Here is a 13,840-nt window from a genome sequence, read left to right as displayed (position 1 = left end):
GTGCACTTTAGTTACTCCTTAAACTGATTCGTTTTCTGTTTTAAACCTTAGATTTAGAATATAGATAATTGTTTTAATGGGTAACCAAAAAAAATATATCAATCAACTCTAATTTTCGTTAGGTATTTTGATGATGACTAACATTTGTTATTTCCAAATCCACTGAAAAAGTATTTTGCAAGCAAACACATATCATACATGCTATACAGAGGAAGTAACAGTCAAATAACGCGAAAATTTGTTGTTTTGTGCGAAATACGGAGACAGATAACGAAAAATGGGCTTTTTTCCCATAAACGAATAAAAAGCTAGTAGTTTAAGGGCACTGAAAATTTCAATAAATTAATAGCTTTGTAATGAAGTGTTTTACCACGTGCTACTGCCACTCAGCGAGCGCTGATGCCGCATTTTTTACTGTATATGTCTCGGCCCGAGGGAAAAGTGGGTGTGGGGTGGAATAGGCGCTATGGTTACTTCTTCTTCTTCTTCTTTTGACCTGTAACGCTTTGTATCGCTTCTTAGGTCCTCCTCCTCTCGTTCCTCCCTTCTTATTATTCACACACCTTCCTTTTCAGTCTTATGTTATTTTCTAGCCTGAAATAAAGCCACTTATGTTCACTTATTCAGACATTTGTGCCCTTTTTTCCCAGCACTGCGCGAGGATCGAACACTTTTGCCAACTTTACCATTCTTCTTTCTGTTTCCTTTTTGTCTCCATACAGCCCCAACACCGTGCAGATCGCCCCGTTTTCCTCCTCTAGCCTCCAAGCCCACTCCTCTCCGCCTATTACCATCACTACTCCTGCCACTAACTCCCCTCTCTGCCTCTCATAGTTGCTGCATTCCACTATTAGATGTTCTACTGTTTCTTTCTGCCCTGTCCTACAGCTACAGTTCCTGGGTTTCCCCCGTCCCTGTTCCTGCCGTTTACCTCCAGGGTTCCTGTTCTTGCTTTAAACAACAGTTTGCTCCCCCAGTCTCCTACATGCCAGTGTACTCCCTCTGGTTTCTGTTTCCTACTGTACCATTTTAGCGTTGACTTAATTGCCACTCCTTCCTGCCATTTGACTTGTCCGTTCCTTTCTTCTGCCTTCTTCACATCCCTGATCTCCATTTCACTCCACTCTTCCCTCAGGTGTTCTCTCCTTTTCCACCTCTCTAACTTTTTCCCCCAGGTGGACTTGTTTCCACTTTCTTGCAGTATTTTCTTTGCCCATCTCTCCTCACTACTCTTTTCAATTTTCTTTAGGAAGCCCAACTTGCCCTTTACAATTCTTTCCTTGAACGTACTCCATCCCATATCTCCTCTGACGGCCTCTACCGCTGTGCTCCTATAAGGGGCTCCTAATCCCCAGCGGCCTACCGTGCTGAACCTTTTCTAGCTGTGCAATGTCCCCTTTGACATCAAGATCAAGAATCAGCTGCAAGGTAAACATGGTACGACTTCCAAGCTCCCTGCTGCTGCACTGCCCCCGCCACCACTCCCAGCGAGTGCTGCTCCGACACCAACTCCGTGCCCTGGAGGTGCCCACCTTTGACCTGCCCACCCTGCTGGCGGCGGCAGGCGTCCACCCCTCTCGGCAGGAAGCTGTCATCCGCCTCACCTGCGCCTTCCTCAGGAAGACGGGGCAGCTGACGCGCCTGTGAGGCCCTCACAGGACGACCCCAGGGCTCGTGTGAGCGACTAGATCGCCGCGGCCCAAAACAACAACAACAAAAAATCACTAGTTTATTGAAGGGGGAGGAGGAAACAAAAAAACTAGTGATTGGTGAGGAAAACAAATATCAGAATAATTTGGAACACATCAAAAACTATAAGAAAATGGTTCCATGGTCAGAATTAGAGGACCTCAGCCAAAAATTTACTTGATGGAGCACTCCCAACACATTCTGGTAGACTGTTTGGTGAATATCTCTAACTTAGTGAGTCTTACAATTGCGAACAAAACTAGGATGATATTGAATCAATTGTATCATCTTGTGCGAGGTTAATGCTCACCTTGTGTGCTTACCTAAACATAGCTAGAGGGGGAATAAGAAGGTACCTTTGTGGTGTCCCCCACCTCTGGTATATTGATTGCCTGCGCTTGGTTTCATCCCACGTGCCCATCATACATTGCCGTGAACGCAGAAATCGTAGGGGCTGTTACTACCTGCTCTGGGAGAGCATTCCAAGGGTCAATGGTTCAGATGGCAAACCAGTTCCCCTTCGTGTTCATTCTCCAGTGGTCAGGTCTCGCTAGTTTTAGGCTGTGTCCTCTGAGATTGTTGTTGCTGAGAGTGAAGAATTTTGTGTCTGGAATATCCTCATGGCCATGTAGCAGCTTATACACTTCTATCATATCCCCTCTCAGCCTCTGGTCCTCTAAAGTTGGCAGGATTAGGGCTCTGCATCTCTCCTCATATGGGAGGTCCTTAAGATCAGGTACCAGCCTTGTCACTCTTCGTTGTACCTGCTCAAGGAGTTTTATGTCCCTGACCAGGTATGGAGACCAGCTCTGGGCACCATAATCCAGGATAGGAGTGCTGTATTTTAGTCTCTGAATGCAGTGCAGTAACTAATAGCTTCTGGAAAATTTCAGAAATTACAATATAATGATGCAAAAAGCTCATGACCCTGAGTACCGCCCAGCACATGCGCCCTCCTCACAGCTTGTGGGTCAAAGTCTTCCCTTATTGACATTTAGATTTTTTTTTCTTATATAAATTGTGTATATTTTTTTTGGTAGATTTAAGATCTCATAGAGACTAGATTAATAGATTTAGATTTTTGCGAAGAAACTGACTATCTTCTCGGCTATACTGTGTTTTACAGTACCAACACAAGGAATGAATGACAAAAAAATAAGTTTGAAAAGTATGGATGGAGGGTAGCCTAAAGGAAAGATTCACCTTCCACACAGACACAAAGACAGCATCAGGCCTGTGGGGAGTGCCGTGAGTCCCCAGCAGGTGGAAGCAGCAGTATCAAGGGTGACAGCAGCAGCAGCAGGAGGCATTTTGGCGGTGGCCGTTCCCGTGGGGAGCGGCGGTGATGTCCCGTCGGCGCCGCACCAACAAACACCGCCGAACAGAGACCTCAAAGAGTGGCAGTGGCCGCAGCGCACACAGCAACGCAGCCATCGGGGGTGAGGTGGAGGGGTGGGGGAAAGGGGGGTGTATTCTTGATAATTTTTCTCTCTGGTCTTTGGTCTTCTTATTTTTTTTCTTTTTTTTTTCACTTTTTCATTTATGTTTCTCTTCTTTTTCTTGTTTTCACTTTTTCATTATTGTTTTTCTTTTTCATTCTTTTCCTTCTCCATTCTTCTTTGATTCTTGGCAGGCTTTTTCCTTTTTTTTTTCATTCCTCTCATTCATTCATTCTCCTTTGACCCTCGGCAGACTTATTTTTTTCCTTTTTTGTGTGCTTTTTTTCATTCTCCTTCTTTGACCCTCGGCAGACTTATTTTTTTCCTGTTTTTGTGTTTTTTTCATTCTCCTTCTTTGACCCTCGGCAGACTTATTTTTTTCCTGTTTTTGTGTTTTTTTCATTCTCCTTCTTTGACCCTCGGCAGACTTATTTTTTTCCTTTTTTTTTATTTTCATTCTTCTTTGACCCTCGGCAGACTTATTTTTTCCTTTTTTGTGTGCTTTTTTCATTCTCCTTCTTTGACCCTCGGCAGACTTATTTTTTTCCTTTTTTTGTTTTTAATTTTCATTCTCCTTCTTTGACCCTCGGCAGACTTATTTTTTCCCGTTTAAAAATCAATAGAAAAGCAGAAAAAAATCACTCCGTCCAGAAACTTACAATATTATGAATGACTTTGACGATGAGGGAGCAATGGAAAGGGTTGAGATACTTACTTTCCTTATGTTATTTTGTCATATTTCTACTCCTTCATTCTTCCTTTTCTTCGACCCTTTTTTTCCTTTTTTTCATTCTTCTTTGACCCTCGGCAGACGTGACCCTGAACCACTTTGCCAACGCTGTGCCGAGGCCGGGTGATGGCGATGGCGGATGCAGCGGCGGCAGCGGGCGGATGAAAAAAGAGAGCCTGACGGTGGCCATGAAAAACCGTGAGTGTGGTGGTGGTGGTGGTGGTGATAATGGTGGTTCTCTCTTTCTTTATCCTCCTCTTTTTTTTCTTTCTTTTTTTTTCCTTAATTTTTCTCATTTTTCTTTTTTCATTCTTTTCTTTTTAGGTGATATTTTTTTCCTCTTTTTTTTGCTCATTTTTTTTCTATTTTCATCCCTTTTTTTTCTTCTTTTTTTTCTCATTTTTCTCTTTAATTTTTTTCTTTTTCTCTTTTTTATCTGTTTTCTATTTGCATTCTTTTTCTTTCTTTTTCTTCTTCCTTCTCATCTTTCTTTTTTTTGTCTCATTTTTCTCCTTTTTATTCTTTGTCTTCCTTCTTTCTTTCTTTTTCTTTGTCTCATTTTTCTCTTTTTTCATTCATTTTTCTTCTTTTTTTCTTCCTCTATATTTTTTTCTAATTTTTCTCTTTTTCATTCTTTTTTTCTTCCTCTCTTTTTCTTTGTCTCATTTTTCTCTTTTTTTCATTCTTTTTTTTCTTCCCCCTTTCTTTCTCTTTCTTTGTCTCATGTTTCTCTTTTTTTTCCTTCTTTTTTTCTTCTTTTTTCTTCCTCTTCATCTTTTTTTTGTTCCATTTTTCTCTTCATATTTTTTTCTTCCTCCTCTTCTTACGTTTCTTCTTTGTTTCATTTGGTTAAGATTCATTTTAGGTCTGTGCCAGTATCTCATTACCTACCTTATGAAGCATCAGTATCTCTTCATATATCTTTTCTACAAACCTTCAACAGTCATGGAAACGCTTTGAAAATCCAATTCAAGGACTTTTTTTTACTCATGAAAATAGGGGATAATGTTTACGAAAGCGCGTCACCTCCTCTGGCGACGGTGCAGCCGGTGTTGCGAGAAATACCTCCTTGCTGAAATAAGTCACATATACATGTGGGGGGGGTCCAGGGGGTCCTGGTTAGAAGGGGGGGTCGAGGGGGGCGCAGCCCCCCCCCGTTAGTAGGTCGTAAAGTTTGGTTGGAGTAGTTTAAATATGCTCCCCCATAGACTTCACAACTAGTTGACGGGAAATCTCTTCAGTCTTGGCGCGCTGGCTTCGCGTAAGGGGCCGATTGTTATGGCGACTTTCACTGCGACAACTCAAACACACTCTGCGTTCTTACTCCGAATTTAAGTGGAAACAGGACGAAATCTTCAAGTTTTAGTGCATACAAGCAGGCAGGAGTGTCTCTAGAGTGATTTGGTCGAGGATTCAAGGTAACTTATATAAAATAGCACCATGCGTGCACTTTGAAAACGTTGTGTAAAAAATGGCAAATTTGCGTAACTTTAGGTTGAAATCTTTACGTAAAATGAATGATAACTGTAGGATAGTGAAGTCCACAGTTTTACGTATTAGGAAACAAGAAATGTACGTTTAGTTAGTGCCTACATGGCAACTCAGCTCAGTTCGCGTCGCCTAACTCGCCTTAGGCACGCAGTCAGCTGGGCACTTCCCTCTGTAAAGGATTATCGCTGTCCTGCCTCTGTTTACTCTCCAAGTAAAGGACCTACAGTTATTCATCGTCTCTGTACCCTTCCCCACAACTGCAAGGATCCAGAGGACGATACAAGAAGACACAGAAGGCAGTGGATCGAGTGGAAGTGACGGAGGAGACACAAGATATGAGGACGCCCGCGACCCGTGGAGTAAACTGTGGAGGAGCCGCACGCCATCAGTGCAGTGACTCAGTGTTGTGTGCAGTGCAGTGGTGTGTTCAGTGCAGAACTTCATGGTGAGCAACAGGTTGGCCCAGCGCCTGCATTTGCTGAAGCTCGTCGGGTTCTTCCCGGGACGTGCAGGCCGACCTGGACCGGGCCAAGGCAGAGGAGAAGGAGGACGACGAGGTGATCTTGGCCCAGCTTGCCAGGGAGCTGGCCGACGACCAGCGGACCACGACGGACGAGTTGCTCCTCGCCGGGTCGGCAACCACGCTGCTACCTGGCCAGGAAGGTCCAGGCCAACTCCTCTGTGGCCGAGTGCTGCAAGCAGGAGCTTGCCCAGCAGGAGGAGATGAAGATTACCGTGGAGCTCGAGAGGCGACCCGCCCTCTGTGATGTTCGACGCCCTGGTCGAGCTGGTCGACAGGGGAGAGCTGGAGACGGGCAGGCGGTCCTGAAGCGACCATCTCTCCCAATGGCCCACATGGCGTCCTTCGGGATGTCGCTGTGGGACTCCCTGATGTGCAGGGAGGACAAGAAGGAGCGCAGGTTGAGGTTCCTCTCCCTTGCCATGCGCCACAGGGACGGGTTCAGGCACCTCCTGGAGTTCCTGGCGGCCTCAGACCCGACCTTGCAGGGGTACAGGTGCCAGGAGGGGCACAACCTGGCCAACACCATCTTGCCGCACATCAGCAGGTCCCTCTTCAACTGTTTCGGTGCTAATTTCTCCAAGGACGTGACCTCAGAAGCGAGGAAGAACAAGGCCTTGAAGCAGCCGACCGGCAGGAAGAGGAGCAGTATCGAGGAGGGCAGGAAGGAGACGGCGAGGAACAGGGACGTGTACAAGTCCAGGAAACTGACCGGGGCCCACAAGTCATAGGCCAAAAGGCTAAAGTGATTGTTCAGGACGAGGGCCAGATAGCCGCAAGGCGTGCTGCGGCAATAGTGACATCGGAATTCAACCAAAATAAGTTGTGATTGTATATAGAAAAATGAATATTTTGCTTTTGTTGAGTAAAATTAAGATGTTTCTGCATGCTTTCCTCAAGTATTAAGTTTCTAATGTGAAAATTAAGTGATTTATTAGATGTTAAAAACTTACGTAAAAAATTGCACTAAATAAAAAAAAAAAATAAGTAGCTATTTCGGGCAAAAACTTATAAGATATGCTAAATATTGCTATTGATTCTGAAAATATAAGTGATTATCTCTGCATTTGGTGATGTTTGTGCATCTAGCGTAAAATCTGAGGATTTTATAGCCTTTTTAAGTTTTGTTATACTTATATAAAAAACAATTAATCGGGATTTTATTAGGGAACGACTTTGAATTTTTTGATACCGCTGCTCATGGAGACTCATATATGCCTAAGGGAGGTGCCTGTTTTAGTTTCAGGTCGCTAGCTGCTTTGGTTTTGAAAATATTTAAATTTTAAATTTTTGAAAATCGGCCCCCTGCGAATCGGCCCCGCGCCCCGTTTCCCGTCAAGAGATTGTGAAGTCTATGGCTCCCCGACCCTAAACCCTCTGCGAGCTATTTTACGGATGCGGCGGCTGCAGCGTCATCGCGGCCGCCGCAAGAGGAGGCGACGCGCTTCTGTAAACATTATCCCCTATTTTCAAGAGTAAAAAAAAGTCCTTGAATTGGACTTTCAAAGCATTTCCATGACTGTTGAAGGTTTGTAGAAAAGATATATGAAGAGATACTGATGTTTCATAAAGCAGATTATGAGATACTGGCACGGACCTAATACGAATCTTTACCTTTCATTTTTGTCTTTTCATTCCTTTTTTCTTCTCTTTTCATTATATTGTTAGATAAAAAAAAGCTTGAATATTATGATCACACGTTTCTTTCCCTTTTAACTGTGTAGCAGCGACGGGCCAAATTTGTGGCTTTACCGTGTAGCAGCGACAGGCCAAATTTGTGGCTTTACCGTGTAGCAGCGACGGGCCAAATTTGTGGCTTTACCGTGTAGCAGCGACGGGCCAAATTTGTGGCTTTACCGTGTAGCAGCGACGGGCCAAATTTGTGGCTTTACCGTGTAGCAGCGACGGGCCAAATTTGTGGCTTTACCGTGTAGCAGCGACGGGCCAAATTTGTGGCTTTACCGTGTAGCAGCGACGGGCCAAATTTGTGGCTTTACCATGTAGCAGTGACGGGCCAAATTTGTGGCTTTACCGTGTAGCAGCAATGGGCCAAATTTGTGGCCTTACCGTGTAGCAGCGATGGGCCAGATTTGTGCCATGATATAAACCCCCAAAATAGATGATACATAAACTGATCACAAATGCTTTGATATTTATTATGAAATAGTTTGTGTGAGTGATGATTTTTACTCATTTTTCTCGCTTAGAGGGACCATTAAGAAACATGATCCCCGCAGCTACCGGGTTAAGCAGCCTATTAATTTTTTCTCTCTCTCTCAGTGACAGTAATGAAGGATGATAATGACGAGAGGCCTTGGGATGAGCGTGACGACGACAGTGACTTGGCCGAGTGTGATGATGGTGACGGATGTGGTGTACTGCGGACGACACGAGGTAGATTGTGATTAGGTGCAACAGTACATATAGTAGTTACCTGTTTGCTCAAGCTCGGGCAGTCCTGTCTCCCAATCTATATTTGTCCAGCTTTTCCTTTATTATTCAGTCATCCCTCAAATAGTACGGATTCCAATAGTTTAGTTTCGGTGTTATGTGGATTTTCATGGAAGATTTTTTTAGGATTTTTAAGTTTCCCGACAAGCAGGAAATTTAAAAATCCTTAAAAGATGTTCCGTGACAATCCGTATAAACCCAAAACCGAACTATTGGAAAACGTACTATTTGAGGGACGGCTGTATAGACACTCTCCGCTTCAACAATGTCTGCTAAGTCCACTCCATGTATTAAGAAGAGTGTATCAAGACACCTCTCCACTTGAAATTGACCTCTGTTTTGGCCATTCTTTACTTTTGTCTATTATGGGAGCGGTGAGTAGCGGGCTTTTTTTTTCCCCGCACTCTTTTTTGTTTCCCTCGAGTTGTCTCCTTTGCTGTAAAAAAAGAAAAAAAAGAATCCACTCTACTGTATGGAAAACTGTACTTCCTTATGTCTTCCAAACAAGTCCCCTTCCTCAATATCTTACTGTGTCCTCTTAGTTGCCTCCTCCCTTCCATCTCAATTAAATCATTTCTATCCAACACTTCCATTCCACTTGTGTTCCTATTCAATGCTATCCTCTTTCTTTTCTTCCTTCCTGTGTTGGTTGGCCCAGTTCCCCCAATCTAGCTTTGTATGTGTGTTTATATGTGTGTGTTAAGAGTGGACAGAAGGCCTGTGAGACAATTTTGGTTGAGCTTAAGAGTCTGTTTACTTGAGACAATTTTGGTTGAGCTTAAGAGTCTGTTTACTTGAGACAATTTTGGTTGAGCTTAAGAGTCTGTTTACTTGAGACAATTTTGGTTGAGCTTAAGAGTCTGTTTACTTGAGACAATTTTGGTTGAGCTTAAGAGTCTGTTTACTTGAGACAATTTTGGTTGAGCTTAAGAGTCTGTTTACTTGAGACAATTTTGGTTGAGCTTAAGAGTCTGTTTACTTGAGACAATTTTGGTTGAGCTTAAGAGTCTGTTTACTTGAGACAATTTTGGTTGAGCTTAAGAGTCTGTTTACTTGAGACAATTTTGGTTGAGCTTAAGAGTCTGTTTACTTGAGACAATTTTGGTTGAGCTTAAGAGTCTGTTTACTTGAGACAATTTTAGATGAAGATGGATTTGAGTGAAGGAGGTGTTTTTAAGAGGCTGTACACCTTCTTTGCAGACCACAAGAGGAGGCGAAGGAAAGTTGCGGGGAGGCTGGACATGGAGGAGGAGGTTGAAGGCACGGACTACCCCCTCGATCTGTGGTTCCTGATCAGGTGTGTGTATTTACGTATTTGTATTTACCTATTTGTAGTCTAGTGGCCCGGGCTAAGCTCTAATAGTCCCGTCTCCATATCTACATTCATCCAACCTTTCCTTCATTTGTTGGGCACTGTTCGCCTCCACCACCTTTTCCCGCAAGCTGTTCCATGTGTTAACACTTCTATGTGGAAAACTATACTTCTTCAAGTCACTCAAACAGGTTCCTTTATTAAGTTTCTTTCCATGTCCTCTCAGCCCCTGCGTTCTCACAGTAGAGAAGAGATCATCACTATCCACCTCATCAAACTTATTTACCAACTTATACAGCGTGATCAGATCTCCTCTCTCCCTTCTCTGTTCCAGTGTCGCCAAGTCCATCTCCCTCAATCTGTCTTCATACGTCATGTTCGAGAGTTCTGGGACCATTTTAGTTGCAATTTTCTGTATCCTTTCCAACTTTCTGATATCCTTCTTTCAGTGAGGCGACCACACAACTGCAGCATGTTCAAGTTTTGGTCTTACCAGTGTTGTTATTATTTTCTTCATCATTTCCTTGTCTATATAATGTAATGATACCTTTATATGTTGCATCATCCTGTAGGCTTCTCCAAATAACTTGTTTATATGCTTTCTGGGGATAGTGTGTCTTGCATCGCTACTCCCAAACCTTTTTCTTCATGTACTGCCTTAAGTTTTCTTCTCCCATCCTGTATGTTTTCCTCGGTCTTTTTTTACTTTTCTCCATTTCCATAACATGCCATTTGTGTGTGTGTGTGTGTGTGTGTGTGTTTCTTTCTTTTTCTTTTTTCCTTTTCTTTTTATTTATATTTTTCATTTTTCTTTCTCTTTTTCCTCTTTGTTTTTTCTTGTTTTTTTTTCTTTCTTTTCTTCCTCTCTCTCTCTCTCTCTCTCTCTCTCTCTCTCTCTCTCTCTCTCTCTCTCTCTCTCTCTCTCTCTCTCTCTCTCTCTCTCTCTCTCTCTCTCTCTCTCTCTCTCTCTCTCTCTCTCTCTCTCTCTTTTTTTATATCCCTTCCTTCCTTCATCCTTTCCTTCCTTTGTTTCCATTTTTATCATCTCTTTCTTCCTTTCCTTCCTTTATCATATTTTTATCATCTCTCCTTCCTTCCTTCCTTCCTTTAATAGGTGTCTACCATCCTCTATAGGTCAGCTGTCAATGGTTGTCTTATATTGTGTAAGAATTTTTTTTTATGCACTTAACTTTTTATAAACACAAGTGCAGTCTAAATTTAAAAGTGTTTGCCACCTTATCTTTCATAGTAAAATAAATCACCTAATTCCTTCTTTTCTTTCTTTCATCTTTTCTTCTTACTTTTTTCCTTCCTTCTATACATTCTCTACCCTTCCCTTCCCTTCCTTTCTTCAAATTTTCCCTTCACCTTTTTCATCCATACTTTTCTCTCCTTTTCCTTTCCTTCCTTCCTTCCTCCCTTCTGTCCTTCCTAACTTCCCTTCACCTAATTCATCCATACTTTCTCCCTCCCTCCCTCCCTCAGTGAGTATATAAGGCCGGAGGATGTGGGTCGGTTTGCCAGTCTCTGTCAGGCCACGTACTACATCACAACCACCACAAGATTCTGGCTCTCCATGTTCCGAAGGTGAGTTGTAATAGTAGTAGTAGTAGTAGTAATGGTAGTGGTAAAGTAGTTGTAGTAGTAGTAGTAGTAGTAGTGGTAGTAATATGTAGTTCAGAAAGCAAGGTATTTATATGATTATTCTCTCTCTCTCTCTCTCTCTCTCTCTCTCTCTCTCTCTCTCTCTCTCTCTCTCTCTCTCTCTCTCTCTCTCTCTCTCTCTCTCTCTCTCTCTCTCTCTCTCTCTCTCTCTCTCTCTCTCTCTCTCTCTCTCTCTCTCTCTCTCTCTCTCTCTCTCTCTCTCTCTCTCTCTCTCTCATTATTGCACTTTCTACTTTTATTTTTTCTTTCCTTTCATTGGTCTCACTTTTATCATCTTCCTTCCTTCCTTCCTTCCTTCCTTCCTTTCATCTATTTATCCTTCCTTCCTTCTGTCCCTCCTCCCATTCTCCCTTCCTTCCTTCCCTCACTTCCTCCCTTCTTCTCTCCATCCTTCCTTCCTTCTGTCCCTCCTCCCATTCTCCCTTCCTTCCTTCCCTCACCTCCTCCCCCCAACACCCTCAGGCACTACCAATGGTCTGCCGATCTCCCGGACTCCCTCACCTACTGGAACCTGGACCACAGAATCAGGCATGTGCGCTTGTGTGTGGTGCGCGCCCTCTACCTCATGTACGCGCCCTTCTGTGCGAGGCTGGCCGCTGAGAAGCCACTGAGCGCTGACCCCACACAGCTGCTGCGTGCACAGTGTATCTTGCAGTGGCATAAGGTGTGTGTGTGTGTGTGTGTGTGTGTGTTATAACTAAAGAAATACATGTAGCTTCTTGATAACAGAATAACCATCATACAAGTAAACTCAAACATTACATGACTATTAAAGAAAAAAAATGTAAATATGTATAATTAGCTAAGTAATATGAGCTTGCATTGTCTGTTATAACTAAAGAGATTTATGGAGCCTCTTAACCCGGTAGCAGCGATGGGCTAAATTTGTGGCTTTACCATGTACCAGCGATGGGCCAAATTTGTGGCTTTACCGTGTACCAGCGACGGGCCAAATTTGTGGCTTTACCGTGTACCAGCGACGGGCCAAATTTGTGGCTTTACCGTGTACCAGTGACGGGCCAAATTTGTGGCTTTACCGTGTACCAGTGACGGGCCAAATTTGTGGCTTTACCGTGTACCAGTGATGGGCCAAATTTGTGGCTTTACCGTGTACCAGCGATGGGCCAAATTTGTGGCTTTACCGTGTACCAGCGATGGGCCAAATTTGTGGCTTTACCATGTACCAGCGATGGGCCAAATTTGTGGCTTTACCGCATACCAGCGACGGGCCAAATTTGTGGCTTTACCGTATACCAGTGATGGGCCATATTTGTGGCTTTACCGTGTACCAGTGACAGGCCAAATTTGTGGCTTTACCGTGTACCAGTGACGGGCCAAATTTGTGGCTTTACCGTGTACCAGCAACGGGCCAAATTTGTGGCTTTACCGTGTAGCAGCGATGGGTCAAATTTGTGGCTTTACCGTGTACCAGCGACGGGCCAAATTTGTGGCTTTACCGTGTACCAGCGACGGGCCAAATTTATGCCATGATATAAACCCCCCAAATTAGATGATGCATAAACTGATCACAAATGCTTTGATATATATTATGAAATGGTTTGCGTGAGTGATGATTTTTTCTCATTTTTCTCGCCATTCAAAAACATGATCCACGCAGCTACCGGGTTAACAGAATCACCATCTCTTAAGTGGAAACAAATATTATCTAACATATACATTCTAACACATAATTACCTACTTGATAATATCCTAGACGTCGATAACACAGCTGCCCTTTCATGCTCTCACAATATGCATGTTAACCCAGTAGCATCGGGGATCATGTTTCTTATTGGTCCCTCTAAGCGAGAAAAATTAAAAACAATCATCCCTCACACAAACCATTTCATAATATATATCAAACCATTTGTGATCAGTTTATGCATCATCTTCTTTTGGGGGGTTTATATCAAGGCACAGATTTGGCCCGTCGCTGCTACACGGTAAAGCCACAAATTTGGCCTGTCGCTGCTACACGGTAAAGCCACAAATTTGGCCCGTCGCTGCTACACGGTAAAGCCACAAATTTGGCCCGTCGCTGCTACACGGTAAAGCCACAAATTTGGCCCGTCGCTGCTACACGGTAAAGCCACAAATTTGGCCCGTCGCTGCTACACGGTAAAGCCACAAATTTGGCCCGTCGCTGCTACACGGTTAAGAGGCAAAGGAATAAGGTTGAAGGTGACAAAATGATGATGGAATTAATACCACAACAGTTCTGGATTTGAGGCTTATCAATGTGAAAAAAAAAACACTACCAGAGACAAAAATACAGTCATCAGTGAATGGATCATAACTCTCACCCACCACAGACTCAAGGGTACATGTGACAGAGATGAGCACTGAGGCAAGGAGGAGCTATAGGAAATGTCCGCAACGTGACTTTTTACCTTGCCATCACTTTCCTCACCTTACCTAACCTTCCCTTCCCTTTCCTTACCTTACTGTAGCTTTCCTTCACTCTACACAGAAGGAAAGGATGCAAAACACGTAGTTCTTAAAGTTTGCTCTACCTTACCTTTCCTTACCTTCCCTTCCCTTCC

At 43.5% G+C, this 13,840-nt stretch overlaps 1 protein-coding gene across 50 annotated transcripts in view; it reads left to right on the top strand.

The window, feature by feature from the left end:
- Positions 1 to 1,434: 1,434 nt before the first annotated feature.
- LOC126984705 (transmembrane protein 183-like) overlaps positions 1,435 to 13,840 on the top strand; it is a 21,403-nt gene continuing 8,997 nt past the window's right edge. For all 50 annotated transcript variants that reach the window (XM_050838655.1, XM_050838657.1, XM_050838646.1 and 47 more), the window contains exons 1-6: positions 1,435 to 3,128; positions 3,940 to 4,056; positions 8,150 to 8,263; positions 9,521 to 9,617; positions 11,118 to 11,219; positions 11,760 to 11,961. In XM_050838655.1, coding sequence (XP_050694612.1) covers positions 3,035 to 3,128; positions 3,940 to 4,056; positions 8,150 to 8,263; positions 9,521 to 9,617; positions 11,118 to 11,219; positions 11,760 to 11,961 — 726 coding nt within the window. In that variant the 5' untranslated portion in view covers positions 1,435 to 3,034. The remainder of the gene's footprint in view (positions 3,129 to 3,939; positions 4,057 to 8,149; positions 8,264 to 9,520; positions 9,618 to 11,117; positions 11,220 to 11,759; positions 11,962 to 13,840) is intronic.

The sequence above is a fragment of the Eriocheir sinensis genome, chromosome 57 (genome assembly GCF_024679095.1).
Source record: "Eriocheir sinensis breed Jianghai 21 chromosome 57, ASM2467909v1, whole genome shotgun sequence".
Taxonomy (NCBI): Eukaryota; Metazoa; Arthropoda; class Malacostraca; order Decapoda; family Varunidae; genus Eriocheir; species Eriocheir sinensis.
Note: the sequence above shows the minus strand (reverse complement) of the source record. Positions and strands in the feature narration are given on the sequence as shown.